The sequence below is a fragment of the Drosophila miranda genome, chromosome XL (assembly GCF_003369915.1).
Source record: "Drosophila miranda strain MSH22 chromosome XL, D.miranda_PacBio2.1, whole genome shotgun sequence".
NCBI classification, from domain to species: domain Eukaryota; kingdom Metazoa; phylum Arthropoda; class Insecta; order Diptera; family Drosophilidae; genus Drosophila; species Drosophila miranda.
The window spans coordinates 23,132,614-23,157,077 of NC_046673.1; the positions used below are offsets into that span (position 1 = coordinate 23,132,614).

The 24,464-nt window shown below is 48.6% G+C and overlaps 4 protein-coding genes, 1 long non-coding RNA gene and 1 pseudogene across 13 annotated transcripts; 4 read left to right on the top strand and 2 right to left on the bottom strand.

Annotated features, from left to right (window-relative positions):
* The first annotated feature begins 339 nt into the window (after window positions 1-339).
* Window positions 340-2,262, top strand: LOC117188951 (annotated as a pseudogene).
* Window positions 2,263-5,046: 2,784 nt separating this feature from the next.
* Window positions 5,047-7,214, top strand: LOC108155454. 2 transcript variants are annotated; one of them, XM_033393626.1, is made up of 4 exons: window positions 5,047-5,128; window positions 5,195-5,950; window positions 6,018-6,336; window positions 6,410-7,214. In XM_033393626.1, exons 2-4 carry the CDS (start codon window positions 5,217-5,219, stop codon window positions 6,695-6,697), a joined length of 1,341 nt encoding a protein of 446 aa, XP_033249517.1. In that variant the 5' UTR covers window positions 5,047-5,128; window positions 5,195-5,216; the 3' UTR covers window positions 6,698-7,214. The 2 variants fall into 2 exon arrangements, with proteins under 2 accessions (XP_033249517.1, XP_033249513.1); XM_033393622.1 differs by having other exon boundaries at window positions 5,070-5,950.
* LOC108155415 (chondroitin sulfate synthase 1) lies at window positions 7,141-19,242 on the bottom strand. 7 transcript variants are annotated; one of them, XM_033393586.1, is made up of 8 exons: window positions 19,022-19,241; window positions 18,468-18,595; window positions 15,652-16,495; window positions 15,443-15,583; window positions 15,212-15,377; window positions 12,523-12,936; window positions 11,447-12,453; window positions 7,141-7,583 (listed from the first exon to the last, which is right to left on the bottom strand). In XM_033393586.1, the coding sequence occupies exons 3-8, from the start codon at window positions 16,414-16,416 to the stop codon at window positions 7,566-7,568; spliced, it is 2,511 nt and encodes an 836-aa protein (XP_033249477.1). In that variant the 5' UTR covers window positions 16,417-16,495; window positions 18,468-18,595; window positions 19,022-19,241; the 3' UTR covers window positions 7,141-7,565. The 7 variants fall into 7 exon arrangements, with proteins under 7 accessions (XP_033249477.1, XP_033249485.1, XP_033249470.1 ...); XM_033393594.1 differs by having other exon boundaries at window positions 7,141-8,010; window positions 11,877-12,453; window positions 18,468-19,242; XM_033393579.1 differs by having other exon boundaries at window positions 18,468-19,241.
* Window positions 8,250-8,923, bottom strand: LOC108155472. Of its 2 annotated transcripts, none has more exons than XR_001775046.2 (2): window positions 8,665-8,923; window positions 8,250-8,617 (listed from the first exon to the last, which is right to left on the bottom strand). It is a non-coding gene; the product is annotated as an uncharacterized LOC108155472 (long non-coding RNA). The 2 variants fall into 2 exon arrangements; XR_004473023.1 differs by having other exon boundaries at window positions 8,250-8,595; window positions 8,665-8,920.
* On the top strand, window positions 8,984-11,086 carry LOC117188944. Its single transcript, XM_033393620.1, has 3 exons — window positions 8,984-9,835; window positions 9,904-10,222; window positions 10,296-11,086. Exons 1-3 carry the CDS (start codon window positions 9,102-9,104, stop codon window positions 10,581-10,583), a joined length of 1,341 nt encoding a protein of 446 aa, XP_033249511.1. The 5' UTR covers window positions 8,984-9,101; the 3' UTR covers window positions 10,584-11,086.
* Window positions 13,095-14,791, top strand: LOC117188943 (alkaline phosphatase, tissue-nonspecific isozyme). The gene is made up of 2 exons (XM_033393610.1): window positions 13,095-14,462; window positions 14,535-14,791. The coding sequence occupies exons 1-2, from the start codon at window positions 13,190-13,192 to the stop codon at window positions 14,735-14,737; spliced, it is 1,476 nt and encodes a 491-aa protein (XP_033249501.1). The 5' UTR covers window positions 13,095-13,189; the 3' UTR covers window positions 14,738-14,791.
* Window positions 19,243-24,464: the final 5,222 nt, after the last annotated feature.

The window sequence follows — 24,464 nt, forward strand, 5'->3', positions numbered from 1 at the left end:
TGATCCTGCAAATCAGCAACAGCAATCCTAAACGACATTTCAATCAAATTAGTCTGCTACAACCACACACTTACAGCAAAGGCTCAAAGGAGTCGCTGTCTTGAGCCTGACAAAAGCCGCTTTCTGATTTTTGAACTGTGATGCGTGTGCGTGTCTCAACGCTTTTTGTGGATACTATTCTTTTTTAGTTTTATTTCCTCACACAATTGTTCTAGAAATGCGGCTGCGATTCAAGATGGCGGCACACAAAACGGACTCTGAAAATTTAAACGCAGTGTATTTACTTAGATTTTTAGTTATTTTAGCTCTTCTCCCATTGCGATAGGCTGCTATAAAAACCATCGATAATTTCAAAAATCGATGAAAATCCACAAAAGAAACCCGCAACAGAGTCGGCGGTTTATTATTGTTTTCTTCTTGACAGTCTGATAGAGTTCCGAAAAATAGTTTTATCGCAGGTCACGCACTCACTTATTTAAATTTTTCTAGATTTCGCTAGATTTTCGTTCCAATGGTGTCCTATCAATATCCCATGAACAAGCTAGCCCAGCAGCTGATGAACTTCTTCACGGTTGTTGTGGATAAGGAGGAGTCTTCTGCTCCGGTACTGTTCCAGCGATGCGGCGTGCTCATTCGCTTTCACATCGAGGACATTCCCGACCGTGGAGACATCAGCATCGCTAACATCAGTAAGTATTGGGAAGCCTACTGTCGGAAGCAGGGACGCAAGATGCGCCAGGAATACAAGGAAATGGATCTATTGCTGCCCAATGAGGCGGCAATGCAGGGTCTAATTGAGAAGGCCAAAGACTGGGTGTTCCCCCTGCAGGGGATCACGCCCCTCTACAAGGATCGCTGCGCGTTCAGCTTTCACCGTCGTCCGGTTATTGCTTACGTTCTGAACGTAGTGCTCCAGCAGGGGGATCGGTATGGTCACATCTCGAAGTCGGACAAAGCCCCAACCCTGTGCCTTGGTCAGAGCCCGAACCCGACTCTCGACGATGGGACCGAGCAGCTCGGTCACTATCGTCTCAGTCTGCTCCGCGTGATTACCCGCCGCCTAATAGCTTACTCCGCCTGGCGCTTGGTGGATCCAGATCAGCAGTCTGATGACACTCTCCGCGTGACCGTAGAGGCTCAACGTTGCCCAAACCAGCCGACAGACCACGTTTGTCTGGTCTGTGGACCCGTACTGGAGCCCGTCGGGAAGACAGCCACCACAATGAACAGAGACAGCTACGTTGCGTGAGTCTTACTCGCTTACCCCCTCTATGCCATGCATTACTTTCTATCTCTTTCTATTCCATTGACAGATTGCGCTCCAAGGACTTGATACTTATGGCCACGCATCGCAATGGCGTCCGCATGAGTAGCTCGCACGGCGACTTCGATGGCCTTATCCAGCGCCTGGGCGCTGCTGCCGTGATTGTGGATCTGTTTGAGGTGCGCCACGCCTCGGCGGCCAATGTGGTGCGCAATGGATCGGGCGGCTCCAAGGGGCCTCGTACATTCTATACAATTCGGCCCGCCTGGAGACGCTGCTGCGCACCTTCAATGCACAGGTGGAGGCAGGTGTCTACCAGCCACTGCCGCCGCTGGACGACATCGATCTCAGCCTATTGGAGGACGATGTGAGTTGAGTTGAATCTCCAACGGGAGACCGTGACTACAACGTAACGTTGTTTTTCGATTGTTTGCCTGCAGCTCGACTGGAAGCTGATCTACGGCTACCTACTGCCCTTCCCAGAGGTGGTCGAGTCCACGCTGAATCTGCTGCAGCAGGGTCGGTGTGACGTGCACCTGCTGGTGCGCTACATCAGTAGCCTGGCCGCAATCTTCAGCCGCTACTACCGCCAGAAGAAGATTCTCGTTCAGATGCGAGACCAGCTGATGCCAGTCCTCTATGCTCGCCTCTACCTCGTCATGGCGGTGCGTCAGGTGCTCAATGTGGCCCTCTCGCTGCTCGGCATAGAGCCCGTCACCTACATATAGATATAGTACATATTATTCATAGTTTTACCCATTAGCCCAATGACCAGCCACTACACTACTGCCGCTACACTACTGCCACTACACTACTGCCACTACCCCCCACTGACCCATGTATTGATGTATTGATGTATAACTCCTCTGTGGTATACGCACCTATGCATGTATCTGTGTAGATACACATTACATTAATTGTACATTAGTTGTTGAACAATCATTTAAGAATAAGACTGAAGTCGAGGCTTAGAGTCGACTGCTCTTGATGAAGTAAAACAGTGGTCTCTTCTGTGAATAGGGGAATAGGGGGCCAACTGTATCGATATAAGGGTAATATAGAGTCAAGTCATCCCCAAATACAATAGACTGTGGAGCTCATTCAGTTATGGAACCTGATGGTGCTTTGTCTGAGTTCCTGAGTGATATGAGAAGATCGGATGCGGCCACCTGTGGAGCAAGCTAATGTCGTACAGTGGGCGTGTGTTTTCCAATAATTGATACGTTTATTCTTCAATATGAAGTTATTTGTCAAATCTCAATTTACATAGTATATATGTACAGGTTTCTATTTAGCCAGCTATTCGAATATTCAATATAATCGGGCATTTTGGAGCTGCTTCAACAATTTGATAGGATTTGGAGGGGGAGCACTGCTGCTGGATCAATGGATGGGCATGGGACCATTAACCATGACATGTTCCCCTCCTTCAGCTCTCGCACCGAAAACATCCTTCAATCCACGAACCTGGCTTACTTTTTCTTCATTTGGCTAATCGATTGGCAATAAATTGAGTACATTCAGACATACATGTATAAATACTTACACAAACATACAATACATTTAACATACATATACATATAAATATATAATACTATGTGGGAGATGGCGTGGCGGACTGGGAGTGAGAGAGGCCCCACCATCATCCAGCATCCATCCAGGCCTGCTGCTTCCGCCTTTTGGAACTCGGCTACTGCTTAATGGGCGGAGATGCGATTGGCTTGGCGTGCTGCCTACCCGCAGGTTGGCCTTTCCGTTCTTGTTGGGCTTCATGTGCGGGTTGAGGGCGAGCTGATAGAACCTGTGGGTGCAGACCTTTGGCGCACGCTCCGGTTGGCTGTGCGCCTTCTGGCTTTGCTTATACTGGGTCGTTGGGTGGTGTTAGGAACCCGTGATAGCGGTGGCGGTGCTTGTGCTGACGATGGTGCTGGTGGAGGTGGAGGTGGAGGAGGAGGCGAAACTGGTGGCTGTTCCACCACTGTCTCCTCCATTCTAATTTGATAGAAATGTTCTGGGGCAGGGTCGTAGTGCCAAGGACTTGGAATGATAATTTTTCCACCCTCCTGATCTGAAGTATCCACCGGCTGCTCCTTCATGGGAACCGTCTCGATAAGGGTGTCCAGGGACATGACCACTGACCTAGATGCCTCTGGTATCTGGGGCAGGGAGTCTGTGTTCTCCTCGCTCTCCTGACAATACTCCACCTTGATCACGGGCATATTCGCTGTTGGGCCATACGCTGTTGTGGATGTCGCACTGGAACTGGCGCTTCCACCTGCACTTCCTCTTGTTGCTGGACCCATCGCACGACTCGCCACAGGAGTCTCAGCATCCACGTCGACGCGTTTGATTTTTAAACTGGGGGGCAGCTTGACGTGGTGCTGTTCCAGATACAGCTTCAGCTGCTGGTTTCTGGCCAACTCGTCGGCATCGACGGAGTGCGAGCTGTTTGTCGCAGTCAGGAATAGCTTCTCGATCACAACGCACTTCTCATAGAAGCGGTAGGCGACACCCAGTTCACTGTGGCACTGTTCACAGATTTTGTCCGGCCATCGCTGCATTTGTAAACTCTCCAGTTTCAAGCTGGTGCAACAGCGAATCTTGTCCGCAATCAGGGTGTGCGGAGGCTCCAAGTCATGGCTGTAAATGGAGCTGTGGCCGGGCTCCTCGTTCAGACAGATCAGACAGGCCAAGTCCAGGTCCACGACACGTGACTCCATGTTGTTCGCCATTAGCTTATTATAGCAACAATTAATTGCTAAACGCAATTTTACACAAAAACGCAATTCCAATCCAAACACCTCTGCTGTTGCTTTTTTTCTCATATAGCGATGAGCGTTTGCGATTTGCATGTACCTGCTGCTCGATGGTCTTTTGCAGATGCGATACATCGATAAGTGGGTATCGCATCAGCCAAGACACTTCGGTGCGTGACATTTTACATATTTTTATTTATTTATAAACATACATAGCTAAGGACATGGATAATGCATTGTTGGATCTGGTGAATCAATACAAGGTCAGCAGTATGCATAAGCCACGCGTCTAGCCCGCTTCAGCATCGCGGATTAGAACAAAATGATTAAAACGATGGCAAAGATGATCAGATCAGCTTATGAAATGCGTTTATATGATAATGTTGATAGTTGATTTAACCTTTGCGCAAAAAACTTAAAAATGGAAACAAAAATTTAGAGTACACTCGCAGTATTAAGACCGTGATAGTCGGCACATGAGTCAAACAAGCTTAATTTTTTTAATTCCGAAATTCCGTAGGCATCTAGATTAGTTGTGCTGCTCTGGATTCTCTGGAGACAAAGCGAATCTTGTCCACAATCCAGATGGGCTGCGGCAACACGTAATGGTTGTAATTGGAGCGGTGGCCGGGCTCCTCGTTCTTGCTGAGAAAAAAGGCCAAGTCCGAGTTCACATCCTCCAGGTTGATCCTGCAAATCAGCAACAGCAATCCTAAACGACATTTCAATCAAATTAGTCTGCTACAACCACACACTTACAGCAAAGGCTCAAAGGAGTCGCTGTCTTGAGCCTGACAAAAGCCGCTTTCTGATTTTTGAACTGTGATGCGTGTGCGTGTCTCAACGCTTTTTGTGGAGACTATTCTTTTTTAGTTTTATTTCCTCACACAATTGTTCTAGAAATGCGGCTGCGATTCAAGATGGCGACACACAAAACGGACTCTGAAAATTTAAACGCAGTGTATTTACTTAGATTTTTAGTTATTTTAGCTCTTCTCCCATTGCGATAGGCTGCTATAAAAACCATCGATAATTTCAAAAATCGATGAAAATCCACAAAAGAAACCCGCAACAGAGTCGGCGGTTTATTATTGTTTTCTTCTTGACAGTCTGATAGAGTTCCGAAAAATAGTTTTATCGCAGGTCACGCACTCACTTATTTAAATTTTTCTAGATTTCGCTAGATTTTCGTTCCAATGGTGTCCTATCAATATCCCATGAACAAGCTAGCCCAGCAGCTGATGAACTTCTTCACGGTTGTTGTGGATAAGGAGGAGTCTTCTGCTCCGGTACTGTTCCAGCGATGCGGCGTGCTCATTCGCTTTCACATCGAGGACATTCCCGACCGTGGAGACATCAGCATCGCTAACATCAGTAAGTATTGGGAAGCCTACTGTCGGAAGCAGGGACGCAAGATGCGCCAGGAATACAAGGAAATGGATCTATTGCTGCCCAATGAGGCGGCAATGCAGGGTCTAATTGAGAAGGCCAAAGACTGGGTGTTCCCCCTGCAGGGGATCACGCCCCTCTACAAGGATCGCTGCGCGTTCAGCTTTCACCGTCGTCCGGTTATTGCTTACGTTCTGAACGTAGTGCTCCAGCAGGGGGATCGGTATGGTCACATCTCGAAGTCGGACAAAGCCCCAACCCTGTGCCTTGGTCAGAGCCCGAACCCGACTCTCGACGATGGGACCGAGCAGCTCGGTCACTATCGTCTCAGTCTGCTCCGCGTGATTACCCGCCGCCTAATAGCTTACTCCGCCTGGCGCTTGGTGGATCCAGATCAGCAGTCTGATGACACTCTCCGCGTGACCGTAGAGGCTCAACGTTGCCCAAACCAGCCGACAGACCACGTTTGTCTGGTCTGTGGACCCGTACTGGAGCCCGTCGGGAAGACAGCCACCACAATGAACAGAGACAGCTACGTTGCGTGAGTCTTACTCGCTTACCCATCTATGCCATGCATTACTTTCTATCTCTTTCTATTCCATGGACAGATTGCGCTCCAAGGACATGATACTTATGGCCACGCATCGCAATGGCGTCCGCATGAGTAGCTCGCACGGCGACTTCGATGGCCTTATCCAGCGCCTGGGCGCTGCTGCCGTGATTGTGGATCTGTTTGAGGTGCGCCACGCCTCGGCGGCCAATGTGGTGCGCAATGGATCGGGCGGCTCCAAGGGGGCCTCGTACATTCTATACAATTCGGCCCGCCTGGAGACGCTGCTGCGCACCTTCAATGCACAGGTGGAGGCAGGTGTCTACCAGCCACTGCCGCCGCTGGACGACATCGATCTCAGCCTATTGGAGGACGATGTGAGTTGAGTTGAATCTCCAACGGGAGACCGTGACTACAACGTAACGTTGTTTTTCGATTGTTTGCCTGCAGCTCGACTGGAAGCTGATCTACGGCTACCTACTGCCCTTCCCAGAGGTGGTCGAGTCCACGCTGAATCTGCTGCAGCAGGGTCGGTGTGACGTGCACCTGCTGGTGCGCTACATCAGTAGCCTGGCCGCAATCTTCAGCCGCTACTACCGCCAGAAGAAAATCCTCGTTCAGATGCGAGACCAGCTGATGCCAGTCCTCTATGCTCGCCTCTACCTCGTCATGGCGGTGCGCCAGGTGCTCAATGTGGCCCTCTCGCTGCTCGGCATAGAGCCCGTCACCTACATATAGATATAGTACATATTATTCATAGTTTTACCCATTAGCCCAATGACCAGCCACTACACTACTGCCGCTACACTACTGCCACTACACTACTGCCACTACCCCCCACTGACCCATGTATTGATGTATTGATGTATAACTCCTCTGTGGTATACGCACCTATGCATGTATCTGTGTAGATACACATTACATTAATTGTACATTAGTTGTTGAACAATCATTTAAGAATAAGACTGAAGTCGAGGCTTAGAGTCGACTGCTCTTGATGAAGTAAAACAGTGGTCTCTCTTCTTCTGTGAATAGGGGAATAGGGGTCCAGCTGTATCGATATAAGGGTAATATAGAGTCAAGTCATCCCCAAATACAATAGACTGTGGAGCTCATTCAGTTATGGAACCCGATGGTGCTTTGTCTGAGTGTATCTCGAGATAAAAACGAAGTCGAAAAGATGTTTTCAAATAATTTATAGTGTGTTCTTCAATTATGTAGATATTTCTCTAATAAATCTAGATTCTTAATATTTTATTATCAAATCGTTGCTTCTTAAATTCAATCGGAATCAACGGCTGGAATCAGGACCAAACATACATACATATATTTCAATGGATGCCCGTCCTCTGGTCCTCTCCTCCAGCTGTACAGACACTTCCCTCTTTCTAGGAATTTATCTCTTGCTCTTGCATTAGGGACTAAGGACTGGTAGCCAATGGGGGGCTCACACACGCACACACTAGGACAAACGCTTACAAGGATACGATGGGACATTCACACACACACAGATGGGGAAACATAAACTGATTGCGATTAAGATTAAAACGTAACATAATACTATATATGGCAGCAGGAATATGGATGGATGGGTGTCCATCATCCATCATCTGGCCTGCTGCTGCTGCTGCTGCTGCTGCTGCTGCTGCTTCTGCCTGTTGAAGGCCTCTATGAAGCGGAAATTGTCGCGGCTGTTGTAGAATAGCTGCTCCATCAGCCGGGTGCTGCCGAGGGAGTTGGCCTTTGTGCCCAGACACATGTTGTACTGGGCGGCCTCCAGCTGGATGTCACAACTGATGTCGTGGTAGACGTGGACGAGGGTGGGGTCCGGGGCACGGAATACGCTGAGGCGACGCCACTGCTCGGCGGCCTCGTTGTAGTCCAGGGGCAGCTCGGCGGTGTTTGAAAGGAACCCTTGCTGGCGTGTGCCCACGCGCACAATCTTCTCTAGGAACTTGACATCCTCGAGGCCCCAGCCGGTGATATCCTTGTCGAAGCCATTGATGTCCTCGTCCAGTATGTCCGACTTGTAGATGGCGCAGATGCCGAACCCGAACTGCCGGAAGTATCCGTTCTCATCGTCGATGGGCGGTGGGTATCGCATCAGCCAAAACACTTCGGTGCGTGACATTTTACATATTTTTATTTATTTATAAACATAGCTAAGGACATGGATAATGCATTGTTGGATCTGGTGAATCAATACAAGGTCAGCAGAATGCATAAGCCACGCGTCTAGCCCGCTTCAGCATCGCGGATTAGAACAAAATGATTAAAACGATGGCAAAGATGATCAGATCAGCTTATGAAATGCGTTTATATGATAATGTTGATAGTTGATTTAACCTTTGCGCAAAAAACTTAAAAATGGAAACAAAAATTTAGAGTACACTCGCAGTATTAAGACCGTGATAGTCGGCACATGAGTCAAACAAGCTTAATTTTTTTAATTCCGAAATTCCGTAGGCATCTAGATTACTTGTGCTGCTCTGGATTCTCTGGAGACAAAGCGAATCTTGTCCACAATCCAGATGGGCTGCGGCAACACGTAATGGTTGTAATTGGAGCGGTGGCCGGGCTCCTCGTTCTTGCTGAGAAAAAAGGCCAAGTCCGAGTTCACATCCTCCAGGTTGATCCTGCAAATCAGCAACAGCAATCCTAAACGACATTTCAATCAAATTAGTCTGCTACAACCACACACTTACAGCAAAGGCTCAAAGGAGTCGCTGTCTTGAGCCTGACAAAAGCCGCTTTCTGATTTTTGAACTGTGATGCGTGTGCGTGTCTCAACGCTTTTTGTGGAGACTATTCTTTTTTAGTTTTATTTCCTCACACAATTGTTCTAGAAATGCGGCTGCGATTCAAGATGGCGACACACAAAACGGACTCTGAAAATTTAAACGCAGTGTATTTACTTAGATTTTTAGTTATTTTAGCTCTTCTCCCATTGCGATAGGCTGCTATAAAAACCATCGATAATTTCAAAAATCGATGAAAATCCACAAAAGAAACCCGCAACAGAGTCGGCGGTTTATTATTGTTTTCTTCTTGACAGTCTGATAGAGTTCCGAAAAATAGTTTTATCGCAGGTCACGCACTCACTTATTTAAATTTTTCTAGATTTCGCTAGATTTTCGTTCCAATGGTGTCCTATCAATATCCCATGAACAAGCTAGCCCAGCAGCTGATGAACTTCTTCACGGTTGTTGTGGATAAGGAGGAGTCTTCTGCTCCGGTACTGTTCCAGCGATGCGGCGTGCTCATTCGCTTTCACATCGAGGACATTCCCGACCGTGGAGACATCAGCATCGCTAACATCAGTAAGTATTGGGAAGCCTACTGTCGGAAGCAGGGACGCAAGATGCGCCAGGAATACAAGGAAATGGATCTATTGCTGCCCAATGAGGCGGCAATGCAGGGTCTAATTGAGAAGGCCAAAGACTGGGTGTTCCCCCTGCAGGGGATCACGCCCCTCTACCAGGATCGCTGCGCGTTCAGCTTTCACCGTCGTCCGGTTATTGCTTACGTTCTGAACGTAGTGCTCCAGCAGGGGGATCGGTATGGTCACATCTCGAAGTCGGACAAAGCCCCAACCCTGTGCCTTGGTCAGAGCCCGAACCCGACTCTCGACGATGGGACCGAGCAGCTCGGTCACTATCGTCTCAGTCTGCTCCGCGTGATTACCCGCCGCCTAATAGCTTACTCCGCCTGGCGCTTGGTGGATCCAGATCAGCAGTCTGATGACACTCTCCGCGTGACCGTAGAGGCTCAACGTTGCCCAAACCAGCCGACAGACCACGTTTGTCTGGTCTGTGGACCCGTACTGGAGCCCGTCGGGAAGACAGCCACCACAATGAACAGAGACAGCTACGTTGCGTGAGTCTTACTCGCTTACCCCCTCTATGCCATGCATTACTTTCTATCTCTTTCTATTCCATTGACAGATTGCGCTCCAAGGACTTGATACTTATGGCCACGCATCGCAATGGCGTCCGCATGAGTAGCTCGCACGGCGACTTCGATGGCCTTATCCAGCGCTTGGGCGCTGCTGCCGTGATTGTGGATCTGTTTGAGGTGCACCACGCCTCGGCGGCCAATGTGGTGCGCAATGGATCGGGCGGCTCCAAGGGGGCCTCGAACATTCTATACAATTCGGCCCGCCTGGAGACGCTGCTGCGCACCTTCAATGCACAGGTGGAGGCAGGTGTCTACCAGCCACTGCCGCCGCTGGACGACATCGATCTCAGCCTATTGGAGGACGATGTGAGTTGAGTTGAATCTCCAACGGGAGACCGTGACTACAACGTAACGTTGTTTTTCGATTGTTTGCCTGCAGCTCGACTGGAAGCTGATCTACGGCTACCTACTGCCCTTCCCAGAGGTGGTCGAGTCCACGCTGAATCTGCTGCAGCAGGGTCGGTGTGACGTGCACCTGCTGGTGCGCTACATCAGTAGCCTGGCCGCAATCTTCAGCCGCTACTACCGCCAGAAGAAGATTCTCGTTCAGATGCGAGACCAGCTGATGCCAGTCCTCTATGCTCGCCTCTACCTCGTCATGGCGGTGCGTCAGGTGCTCAATGTGGCCCTCTCGCTGCTCGGCATAGAGCCCGTCACCTACATATAGATATAGTACATATTATTCATAGTTTTACCCATTAGCCCAATGACCAGCCACTACACTACTGCCGCTACACTACTGCCACTACCCCCCACTGACCCATGTATTGATGTATTGATGTATAACTCCTCTGTGGTATACGCACCTATGCATGTATCTGTGTAGATACACATTACATTAATTGTACATTAGTTGTTGAACAATCATTTAAGAATAAGACTGAAGTCGAGGCTTAGAGTCGACTGCTCTTGATGAAGTAAAACAGTGGTCTCTCTTCTTCTGTGAATAGGGGAATAGGGGTCCAGCTGTATCGATATAAGGGTAATATAGAGTCAAGTCATCCCCAAATACAATAGACTGTGGAGCTCATTCAGTTATGGAACCCGATGGTGCTTTGTCTGAGTGTATCTCGAGATAAAAACGAAGTCGAAAAGATGTTTTCAAATAATTTATAGTGTGTTCTTCAATTATGTAGATATTTCTCTAATAAATCTAGATTCTTAATATTTTATTATCAAATCGTTGCTTCTTAAATTCAATCGGAATCAACGGCTGGAATCAGGACCAAACATACATACATATATTTCAATGGATGCCCGTCCTCTGGTCCTCTCCTCCAGCTGTACAGACACTTCCCTCTTTCTAGGAATTTATCTCTTGCTCTTGCATTAGGGACTAAGGACTGGTAGCCAATGGGGGGCTCACACACGCACACACTAGGACAAACGCTTACAAGGATACGATGGGACATTCACACACACACAGATGGGGAAACATAAACTGATTGCGATTAAGATTAAAACGTAACATAATACTATATATGGCAGCAGGAATATGGATGGATGGGTGTCCATCATCCATCATCTGGCCTGCTGCTGCTGCTGCTGCTGCTGCTGCTTCTGCCTGTTGAAGGCCTCTATGAAGCGGAAATTGTCGCGGCTGTTGTAGAATAGCTGCTCCATCAGCCGGGTGCTGCCGAGGGAGTTGGCCTTTGTGCCCAGACACATGTTGTACTGGGCGGCCTCCAGCTGGATGTCACAACTGATGTCGTGGTAGACGTGGACGAGGGTGGGGTCCGGGGCACGGAATACGCTGAGGCGACGCCACTGCTCGGCGGCCTCGTTGTAGTCCAGGGGCAGCTCGGCGGTGTTTGAAAGGAACCCTTGCTGGCGTGTGCCCACGCGCACAATCTTCTCTAGGAACTTGACATCCTCGAGGCCCCAGCCGGTGATATCCTTGTCGAAGCCATTGATGTCCTCGTCCAGTATGTCCGACTTGTAGATGGCGCAGATGCCGAACCCGAACTGCCGGAAGTATCCGTTTTCATCGTCGATGGGCGGCGGAGAGTCCTCTCCGGCTGTGGTTGTGCCGCCATCCGAGCGACGCTGCGGATCATACTGGCTGAACACTATGGGCAGATAGACCTGCCGCCCCCGCTGCGTGTGCATGCGCACCCGCTGCAACGTGGCCACCTCGAAGACCATGTCCACATCGATGAACAGGATGATGTCCGCGGGCTGGATGTAGGAGGAGCGGGCGGCCACATCCAAGGCCACACCCCGGGAGAAAGATCCACTGCGCTGGATCCAGTTCACCTGCTGGTAGACGTGACGGCCCCGCAGATCGCTCAAGAGCTGCAGGTGATCGCCCAGCTCCTCTGGGGCTCCGAATATAACCACCAGCAGGTCGCAGTGCTGCTCCGCCTTGATGCATATGTGCTCGTAGATGCGCAGGAAGCGCTCAAAGGTACCCAGTCGTCCGGAGATCGGCAGTACCAACACAATCTTGTCCTCTGCCTGAGGTAGCAGGCCGCTGGCCATCGTAAAGTGGCTACTCAAACGCGCCATTCCACTGTGTAGGATGCTGCCCAGCAGACCTGAAAGGAACGGTGAGTGATTTACGGAAGTAAGAGTGATTTGCTTGGCGGATGCGGATGCGGACTCACTCTGCTGCAGGGTGACATTGTAGAAGTCCTCATCGAACTCCTTCACAAAGATGCCCGTGAAGGCACGCTGCACGTAGAGGTGTCTGCGGACGGGAACTGTCATCTTCTTGCCCCGATACTTCTTGTAGATGAGCAGCAGGTCCAGTATGAGGTCCTGCCCATGGAGGGCATCCAGTCGATGGTAGCCATACAGCAGCTCCCGGAACTCAATCACCCTGCCGCGCTGCCGTGAATAGTTATTGATGTTCTCCATCACTTCGGTGATCACATCCTCGAGTCCCTCGCGCATCGACGAGTCTATCTTCTGCTTGGGATTCGCCGAGCTGGCCGAATAAAGGCTGCGTGCTATGAAGGACCAGTCCAGCAGATCCTCCGTGCTCCCGGGTACAAATTTGTTAAGCTCCGGGCTAATTCCTGCAGAGAGAAACGAAAGCGCACTTAAGTGATCGAGTGGATGATAGCTCATGGCGGCGGGTGGGAACTGGGTGAATGCTAATTAGCCGCCGTATTCCATGACTCCGCTGGATACCAGGAGGTCAGCAGTCAGCAATCAGCAGGTAGGCTTTGCGTGTTTGGGGCTGCCTTTAAATTGAATGATCGACTGGCATATTTGGCAGGCAGTCAGAACGGAATTCCCAGTGTAGTACACGAGTCAAATTATTGGAAGATGCCACCTCAAACGTTGGGCCAGCTGCTGTCGCTACTGGTGCTCCTGGGACTGCCCATGGCCTTCTGTGCTAGTGTCCCACCGCTGTTGAAGCACGGGAGGGGGGAGCCAACGACAAGGTCGACGGGAGGATCAGCCGTGGAGGAGCTGACAGCCAGCTATTGGCTGAAGCAGGCGCGCGATCAGGTGGCGGCTCGACTGGACCGCACCCAGGACACGGTCACGGACGGGCGTAGGGCTAAGAACATTATCATGATGCTGGGCGATGGCCTGTCCATCACCACACTGACGGCGGCGCGCATTCTCAAGGGCCAGCGCCTGGGACGCAGCGGCGAGGAGACCAAGCTGGCTGTCGAGGAGTTCCCGTACTCCGGCCTGTGCAAGACCTACTGCACCAACGAGCAGGCCCCGGACTCGGCCTGCACGGCCACCGCCTACTTGGGCGGGGTGAAGACTAGCAGCGGCACCGTTGGCCAGAGCGCCGCCGGCGAGAAGGTGGATTCCCTCAGTATGTGGGCCCACCGTTCGGGCAAGGCCACGGGGCTGGTGACGACTACGCGTGTGACCGATGCCAGCCCGGCGGCGGCATATGCCCACGTGGCCAGGCGCAGCGACGAGCTGGAGATAGCCCGCCAGCTGGTGGACGAGGAGCCGGGCCGCCACTTTAAGGTGATCCTGGGCGGCGGATTCGGAAAGTTCGGTCTCGATCGACGCGATGGCCGGGATCTGGTGCAAAGTTGGCAGTCGGCCCATCCGGAAAGTTGTCTCGCCCGCTCGCTCAGCGAGCTGCGCGGCTGCGTCAGCTCCAATGGCAGCATGCTGGGGCTGTTCAGCGACAGCCACATGGCCTATCACCAGGCCGCACACAAGGAGCAGCCAAGGCTCAGCGAGATGACAGCGGTGGCCATTGAGCGCCTGTCGGAGCATCCCGACGGCTATTTTGTGTTCATCGAGGGCGGCCGCATCGACCACGGCCACCATGAGACGCGCGTCGGGTATGCCCTGGACGAGATGCTCGAGTTTGATGCGGCCATCGAGATGGCCCTCCGCCTGACTGATCCCAAAGAGACGCTCATCGTGGTCACCGCCGACCACTCGCACACCCTTACCATGTCGGGCTATGCAAAGCGCGGCACCCCCATCCTGGGCATGGACGATCTCCAGCGGGACGTGAACGGAATCCAGTACAGCACCCTCAACTACGCCATTGGCAAGTGGCAGAGTCAAGGAAAAAACGGCCAGCGCGAGAGTCCCGGCAAGACCCTCAGTCAAAGTGCGTAGCTCCTGAATCCTCCTTGAGATCGTTATTCCCATAACTGAGCTCTCCTTCTTCGCTCTCTTGCAGCTTCCTTCACGCCCAGCTACATTAACGGGCGTAAGGGCGTCCACTCAGGCGAGGACGTGGCCGTCTTTGCCATAGGTCCGCAGTCGCATCTTTTTGGCGGAATTATGGAGCAGAATCTCCTGCCCCACCTTATGGGCTATGCGGCTGGTCTGGACTCCGGCGACACTGCATACGAGGTCCAGCGAAAAGTCGACACATCCTAAGTTTTGTTTTACCTTTTGGTTTTAGCGTTCTTTCAAATAAAATGTTTTAATGAAGCAAATTTGATTTGTATTTCAAACACCTGTTGCGCGGTTACTGTGCTTAGGGCTGCATTTGGAACGCTATCGATATCGAATTTCACGATATTTTCATATATGGTTATATATAATTTTACGCTTCATCTGATGCATGAAATCTTATATACCGCAAATTCAATATAGCGTTCTTATTGCTGGTCTCACTTTTCAATTGAAATGTAGTGCCATACGACCATTATTGCAGTTTGTTTCTTCCATATCGATATATGTACCTCGTGATGTCGATATTGAGCGCCAAAAGAATACAAATAGTTGCGACCACCAGACTTGCACTTTATATGATAGTTTGTGCTGCTATCAATATTGAATATTGACTGACTCCATGCGAAATCCAAGACTAAAACGATGTATTCGATTGTGCGTAAGTATGGAACGTACCTAGTATATTATGATCCTGAAAGTGTCTCTTCCCGGAATCGCTATCCGGCGAAACGCTGGGTAGCATGTAAGTGCTTTCGTCGGGCACATCCAGATACTTGGCCATGCGCTTGATGTCCCGATGCAGAAGCAGAGACTCCTGGCGCATCTCCTCCGCTTTCAGGCCCTGCTTGGTGGGTAAAGAGCGGAATTGAAACTGCAATCTGAAGTGTGAAAATGTGTCGTACGCACCTGTATGTAGGAGTGGAGGCGATACATGAGTGGTGCCTGCTTGATGGGATGCAGGGTGATAGCGTTGTGGATCTCCTTGCGCTTCAGCTTGCCCGTGTACGCGTTGCGACCGCTGGAGTTGTGCCGCAGGATATACTGCATCTGAGAGAGGAGTGAAGCTTAGCAGGGGAAGAGAAGGTAACGGAAACGGAGACGTTGTGATCGGCTACCTCATAGTTCCAAGTGCACGGGATGCCGGCAAACTTCTGGACACAGCGGCCCACCTCCACGTCCTCGTGCGTGCTGTAGAGATTCTTGAGGCAGGTGGGTATGTGAGGTGCCACGCGCCTCAGCGTCTCGCTGCTGAGGATCACGCCCGGCCCGCCCATGCAGAAGTTCTCGTCGAACTCCAAGGAGAGCAGGCCGAACTCCTCGCTGTTGCCCTTGCCCGCCTGTCCAATGAACTGCGGTTTCGAGCTGTCGATGGAACGCAGGAAGCGCTCCAGCTTGTTCGGCTCCATGTACACATCGTCGTCGGCACGGATAAACCACTCGAAGCGGTCGATGTAGTGTTCGTACATATAGTACAGCATCATGAAAGACTTCTTCTGCGGCGGATATCGGTCGTCGACGTTCTTGAGCCCCACCACCGGCAGCTCCTCCGAGTAACTGCCCTCCGAGCTGAAAAATGCAATGCGGCCGGGCACCTCCTTGCCCCATGTATCGTACACGGCTCTCGCCCGTCCCTCCAGAAAGCTCTTGGCCGTCATCACACCCACGAACACGAGATTCCGCTGCGAGTTCTGTATGGTGTCCTCGTCCTCCAGACCAATTATCTCGTTGGGCGTCTTCAAGTTCGTTGGCCGCAGGTTGCACCGCTTCACGATCTCCAGGGCCCGGTAGTTCTTTAGCACGGTGCCGATGCAGAGGCCCAGCGCAATCCCAAAGCAGGCAATGATCAGCGTTTTGCGCTTGGTCATTGTGTGCTGCAGCATGGTGGCGGCGGTGGTTTCGGTGTGGGTGTACTCGGCAAGCCTCGGACCCTCAACAAGCGACGCACATGGGATTCTGATTCTGTGCCAGAGAAAGAGGAGAATGTTGATTTTGATCGTTTGGATGGAAGGGCAAATTGATGGCTCGTGGCCGCCGTGGCGCGTGCCCCGAAGTTAATGCCAACATCCGACAGCCTCTGTACAGTGTTCCCCCCAACAATGCTCTCCCCTGAGCGCTTTTCTGAAAAATGCATCACTTAAGACTTGTACTTCATAGAAAGGCTATCATGTGGGCGTACAATCGCTTGAAGTACCTACTAGTAGATCGATCAGATGGATCATTAGAGAGCCCGCAATCCACGGATCATCTTTGGGAATAGTATCATTTGCCAACTCTAATAATTTCGCTTCCATTTCCCCCCATTTACTCTACTATATACATACTATATACATACATATGTGTACATATATGCGTAGGTCAACACGAACTCCGATTTATTCCAACAAGTGTTGAGTGCACATACATACATTCATACACAGACACACTGGGAAATATTTGCATTTCCTTGGAATTGTTTTCTGAGGCGCACAGATCTTCCAAGACCCTCGGACACTTGAGTCGAGACTTAAAATAAACGCTGGGTCCGGCACTTAGCGGCGCGCGGGAGCTGGGTGTCTGCTTATATAAGTACGAATACGAGTACGAGTACGAGTACGATTACGGGTATATTTGGACGATCGCATCGCGTTGCTGCGGCTGTAAATTGGACATCGCACAATTGGATCGTGCGGGCAATTGAGAGCCACCTTACGGCGAGAGTCTCGGTTGTGGATGTGGATCGTGGATCTGGTGTTGTCTTACGGTCGGACTACAGCCAAATGCTAATTAAATAAACAAACAGCGCGGAAAACTATTTGGTCTACAAAGCAAAGGCCGGCAAAACGTAAACTGGAGCAGACACACACACGCCTCAGAATGTGCCATTAGAATCGAATCGGTTCTTCGTATATTGGATTGGATTGGATCGGATCCGATTGGATGGGTCTTGACGCACAAGCATTTTGCACGACGCCTTCGTTTCCGACCTACTCTCTGACGCTGTCCCTCACCTGAGATCCTCTCCCGCTCTCAGTGGCTGACTCACCTGTCCAGGTGCTCTGCTCTGCTCTTGTCTGTGAGGGTGTGCGTGTTCGACCTTAACAGCCAGTTAGAGGCACCCACCCAGTCCTCTCTCTCCCACTCGGACGACTCTGCCGTGCGTATCTCAATTATGCAATCGATCGAGTTCGATGGACTGTTTATACTTCGATAGTTACTCAATTTCTATTTTGATAATCGCACTGTTTCCCCGCAATATCTGTCATTCTCGCACTCGCACTCGCACTCTCTCTCTTTGTCTCTGCCAGAGATAAGGTTTCCCGCCGCGTGGAGAGGTTCTGGTCAATGCTGTGATTTATTGCAATTTTTGTTTGTTTAAGGCTTATCTCCGGGGAATTACTAATCTGCGCTGCTGCTGCTGCCCGTGGAAGGGTACTATTCGTACTCGTGCTATGAGAACTGGACGGACAGACTCGACTGGACACTGATGTCGCTTAATAGTAGCTCGTAGATTTTTTGATTGTACAAGTACGATTTTGGGTCCCTGTACGGACCTTGACAGCAGCTCGAGACGTCAATAATGGGTCGTTCTTGATGGTTCTGCTTTTAATCTGAGCTTGCGTTCATTGATCTCTCTTCAAATTAAAATCATGAATTTTCAGCTTTAACTTGGATCCGAGTTATTGAAGGAGCCCCCCAAAAGGCGTACCCATATTTCAATCTAATTCTATGCTCTATCCATAATTGAGTGGCAAATAAAGCATTTATCTTTTCATTTAGAGGGGAAAGCATTAGTGGCTCTATGAAGGCTACTAAAAGACTTCATCTTTCGAATGTTCCTATCCTAGGAGCAAAACACTAATGATAGTAGGCCGTCCCCTCATAGCTCAACATTGAGACTAGTATGGGTTGCAAGTGCCCCTGATATTCACTGAGGAAGCTCTTTTCGGCTCACCTGTTCCACCGATCACGTTTCCGCCGATTGCTCAGTTTGCACTTTCTTCTGCCTCATGCAATGGTCATGCATGGATCGGGTGAAGCCTGATGGCCTGGTTGATGGATGGTTCTTGGGTTCTTGGTTGTCTGGTGGATCGGATCGGAAATTTGTTGGAGAGGGTTACTCTTGGGCACAAGGCACTCGACTGTTGACACTTGGACGGCGCTGCGTGTATCTGTCTCGGCGTTTGGCGTCTGGGGCTTTGCAATGCCCCGCCGCACACACAAACACACACACAAACACACACACACACACAAACACACACAGGCACTCAGACCGACAGAGAGACAAGCACACAGATACGATTACGCATACATTGGTAGGCGAATGAGCACACGCGGTTTAATTATTATTAGGTTTTGTTGCTGCTGCTGCTGCTGTTACGACGATAAGTTCGCAAAGGTCGATTCCACGATTCACGCAATACCACAATTTACGAAACAAAAAGATAATAAAAGAGCATACACTCGCCAACAAATAAACAAACAAAAACAGACAAGAAAGAGACCAACTTGTTATTAAACAATTTCCATCTCTTCTGCAATTTCACTTTTCACTTTTTACCGCAGGAAAAACAGTACAAGAACAAACCTCGGCCGGACAAAAAATAAATTTAAAAAAATATTAAGAATGCGCCAGAGTCGCTTCAACTTGTTGCTGCAGAGAGCACGAGAGAGTGAGAGTGGAGCCGGAGCGAGAGCGAGAAGCAAGCCAGCCGGGCCGGCCGACGACCACCTTTGCCTTTGCCTGCGAAAGTAGCTCTCAGATACACGCGCACGTCGGCTCTCTTCTGTCGGTGGCAGCCAGCTGCTCTGTTTGCGTCAGAGATGCGTCCATGACACGCCAAAACGTGATCTCTTCGCCACTAACGATCGCAGTGATAATCGAATAGAGATATGCTAGAGCTTTTGGCGATCTTCTGGTATTTTCATCAAGCGATTGGGATATTTTTGGTAAAGCGACAAGAGGGGGAACGGAAAAATAGACAAGTATAGGAAATAGGTTTTTTACACTCAATTACAATCACAAAAGATCTTGAGAACACAATAAGGAATCCGGAACAGTCCAGGGGGAAGACCTGGCCCAGGCACCGTCAAAATCAAAATGAAATCCCTCGATGATCCTTCGAAATGCAACTTGACGGCGAATCTTTGTATTATGATTACGAGTATTATAGATGGAAGTCACAGTTTCGTCTTCTGTTTACCGAACTATCGGCGTGTATCTGGCTGTGTGTGTGCCAGAGAGATGTGCGTGGCAGATACGAGTACGACTGATCCGCTCTGACCCCATCTGGTGGCGTGGTCATGGCAACATGTGTCTGTGGCTGGGTGAGTCGTCTCCACCAAAATGTGCTGCTCTCCGTTAATAGTTCGCGGAATTCGAAAAAAACCAATAATAAAGTTATGGCAGCATCCGACTAGCCAAGACCACCAAGACTGCCTCCGTTTTGGTAACATCAGCATAAGTAAATATTAATTTTGAAATTTTCTGCACAGCAGAAAAAATGATCGACTCTATGGAGAATGCATTCGATTGCCAAGTCTGCCCACCTGTCTCTTTTTTCCTTCAAATTAGTGCTTCAAAGTAAAAGAATTTTATAAGCGCTTTGGATAATATGAAAGTTAGAGATGAAGAAAACAGGTCAAACGGCTCAGGTCCGCATATATGTATATAGTCTGATGTCTATATAGTCTTTATACGTAATTAAAGATAAGCGCATCATACTCTCCCTCTGGGTCTTTTGGTATGGAAAGGGATCTCTCTCCATTAGAACCACGACCAGTAGCAATGTTCTAATGTTCAATCTTGTACTTCGTTTATCTCATATCCACCTAACGACCAATTTCTGTGTGAGAGAGAGAAAAAGAGAGTAAGCACTGAGTTTTCATTTGTTCCTTCTGGCTATAATAATGATCCGATCCAGGTCCAAATGACTGCATGTCATTCTATGATTCTGCGTTTTCGATTTTCTTGTCCGTTTAAAATTCTGTATGCCACAGATTTTCGTCCTTTCTGAACCGGTCTCATACATGCAGAAAAGATAGATGTTACGACTAAAATTCGACGAAAACTATTACTAAGCCGAAATTAAATTTAAGTTTTATTTGATGTTAAAAATCGCTAGTTGGATAATTTAAATTTGAGATAGAAATCTGCCGTTGGACTTGGAGAGCCGCCATCTATCGTTGACTATTCAAAACCCCATCTGCCAGGGGTCGCCACTGAGAAAAGTAGAATGGATGTGTCGCTATGTAGAAAGAACGTAGTAATCATGTAGCAATATTTCGATATCAATAAGTACTTTTAAGACTTATTGCACAGTCTTATTGTTAGTATTGTGAGTGTGAACTGGTCACAGTGTGCGGAAATTCAAATTCCAGAATCTGCATTTAGGTTAGGTTAGGTTAACCTGGGCCACGCATAGGCCAGTATGGCCCTTAGTTAAAAAGAAGAGAAAGTTTTAGGAGAGTTATCCCGAAATATTAAAACTATAATTATCGAATCTTATTTTGTTCTAAACTTGAAACAAAATCATGAAATTCAATCAACCATCTCCTCAACGGACGGTGGCACATCGTTTTCGTAGTAAATACGATACGATACCATACGATTATCCATGCAAATGTCTGGTGGAATATGCATGGATTCTATTATGGCCGTACGGAAGGAAGGACTGGGGGCAGGGTTATGTTGTGCTTCGTGTAAATTACGACTAACACTATATATTTTTGCATTTTACATTTAAGCGATTTTTGCATATAACATTAGCTTAATGCCATCATAAATTTTGTGCTCGAATCGAATGGCAATAGATACATTAGCCCCCGGTTCGCGGTTCGCGGTTCGCGGATCGCGGTTTGCGTTTCGGTTCGGTTGGGGGCGGTGACGGTGGCAGGGGCTCATTGAATTTCAAAATGATGCTAAAGTGAGAAAAGCTTTCAATTGAATTTAATGTGAAAAGTTGATATGCAAATGAGCCGCGATCTCTGCGATGCTGTTTACTTTATTTATTATTTATTTATTTATCTATCTATTTTGCTGTCGTTTTGCTAGTTATACCCTTTCAGAAGGTATCAGCCATGGAAAGAATAGTTTTATAGCACAGAAACGATGAAATTCCGAATCACTGACAGTGGGATCATCCACATACAGATCTATGAATGTGAGATTGCCTTTATCTGCTCTAGAGGACAGTTAAATCAAATATGCTGAAGAAAATTTGGATAAATGTATTGTACAGAAAGGAAGGATTGTAAAGGAAGTTTTCCTAAGACATTCGAACGTAGTCAAAGCAAAGGTTAGACATTGTACGACTATCATATCTGCAAGGGTATCTAAGGCTTCGGCCCTTGAGGCTGGAATTTCTTTCTTGTTTGCTCCAATGCGATTCCCTTGTTGCCTCTGCGGTTGGTTATATATTTAATCTTTAATAAATGGGAACATTTAGCAGCCCACAGTTTAGTTTATCGAATTTATCGCGCCAACCTCTTGCCTCTTGCCTCTTCCCTCTCGCCATCGCCCTCGCGCTCATTCGTTGAACCGCCAATTAAATGCACATTAATCATTTACCTGCTCAGCCGCTCTTTGCCTCTCCCTGTGGCAGGAGCTGGCTGTGGACATGTGTTTGCCCATCGGCATTTCAAATATGCCCTCCATCGTACTCCGCGCCCCCCGCGAAGGTGTCTCGATCAATCGGCTGGCCACAGCCACAGCTTATCTGCAGTTCCATTTACACGATGACAATCCAAGTGACATGCGTCATGATTTCACGATCTGAAATACGAGTAGTAAAGGGCTTACAATACATGCTAATAGATGGAAGGAGAGATCAAGACAGCATCAGGTGTCGGATAAACATTTCCCACTATTAATTCTATCGCTCGAACCAGTTCCTAGCTCTATCATGAACTAGTTCACTTGATGGCTTAATTATCTACTTAACTAATTATAAGAATCTGCTAATATCTTCATACAAACATACATACATATGTATGTGGGGAAGAAAGATCCGTTTCTTCCCTTTAGCTGTGGGCTTTGTTTAAAGTTTGTATTCACGTGCCTATCGACTATTCTTGCTATTCGAAAGTACATAAATCTTCATTGTCCTCTTGAGTTATTTATCTTATCTCTGAAACAAACGTATATATACATCCGCTGTTCGTTGCTCAAGTCGCGGCTTTTCATTTCCAACCGCATCTTTCTCTTTTTCCCGCCTATATATTTTATGATATTTCGTGGTTCGTGGCTCTTCAGCATGCATTATTCTGGCCCGATTCCAATGTCTCTAACCTACAGACTGTCCAGACGATCTTATATACTCGTACTTGGCCTTAACGCAGAGATTGTGGCTGCTTTAGTTAGGTAAATATTTTTCGATCCACATCATTTGTCAGCATTTTCCACTCTTTTCCACTCTGCTGCCACTCCGTATCCGTACCCGTACAATGGGGCAACAAAATGTGCAACTCAGCGTCGCATTTCAGTTGATTTGCCACCGTTGTCCGCTCCTCTGGCTTGTTGTTTGATTAAATTGTTTCAATTGTAAACGTTGCTCGCAATTTGTCAAGTCCAAGTGGCGTGTTTGTGTTGCAGTTGTTGCTTGTGGCGCGTGGCGCGACTTCGAATTAAAAAAAAAAAATGCAAGAGTGCAGCAGCCAAAGGGGTTCGGCTATGTGATACTGAGTGGCTGCTGGCTTAAAATGGTGGCCAACTTCAAATCGTCAGATCTTCATCAGATTTTAGGCAAGTTTTAAAAAATATTTAAATGCGAAACCCAACCAAAAGCTAAGTAAATGCTCCAAACTATCATTGTGGCTCGCATCGACTTGGACTTTATAATAACGAAATAATGTTTTTCATCAAATACCGCACACCTAACGTTGAATCGATCAGACAACTTAACAATTTATATTCTGTAATGAAGGTTCCATATCCATATACACCCCTTGGGCAACGAGTCGTCCAGGGTAGATACTGGAAAAACAAACATCAGACTCAAATTGCCAATTTTTGTGCATTTTGTGCTCCTTTTCAAAACTAATCACGACTAATGAAAGACAACCACAGCAACAACGTCAAGTAGCTAAATGCGGCATGGCTTTTGGGGTCGACCACGCCTTCTCATACGTATAGAGAGAGATAGATAGCGAGAGAGAGATAGAGAGAGAAAGAGAGGGAGAGACCGCCCCCACATCTGGTGATTGACAGAGCGCCTGGGCACGGCCACAACACAATCGAAGCCGCTTCAATCTGGACCCCAAAGTCAGCCCCAGATCTAAAGCCAGCGAAGTCGGAGCCAGAGCCAGAGCTACAGTCAGAGCCAGAGCCAGATACAGAGCCAGCAACTGTCCCCGTTTGGTCACCCGGCGCTGGCCATAATTTAACCAAATGTCGTGCCAACGACAATGACGTCGACATTGCCAGTCAACTGATCACGCTCTTGTTTCGTTTCGATCAGTGATACCCTTGCAGGCAGGGCATCACCCATTAGCCGTTGAAGATTGTTCCGGAATTGTTCCTTTAGATCTGAATGGATCTCAATATCCTTTGGATCTGGATAAGCTTCGGCACAAGTGCCAATTGGTTGTGTGAGAGGCACTACGGAGGGAAACAAATCATGAAACTTAGAGAGTTTTAATGAAAATGCACCATAAAACATGAACATAAAGAGAAATGGATACAACGTGTGCGTTTTCATTCTGTTTAAGGAAGATGTAGGAGGTATATATAATTTAAGATGTTCCATAAGTCTGAAGGTATTATATTTCAGAGAATCCACACTTCGTTGGGCCAAAGATCAGAGTTTCCTTCCTGATATTGCTGCGGCCGGGCCCCGCCCGACATTTGTTTTCTCGGCTTGGTCCACTGTGGCCCCTGAAATCCATTACCCATTATCCATTACCCAGAGCCAAACACCACACCACACCAACCCGCCCTGCCCTACCCGGTCAC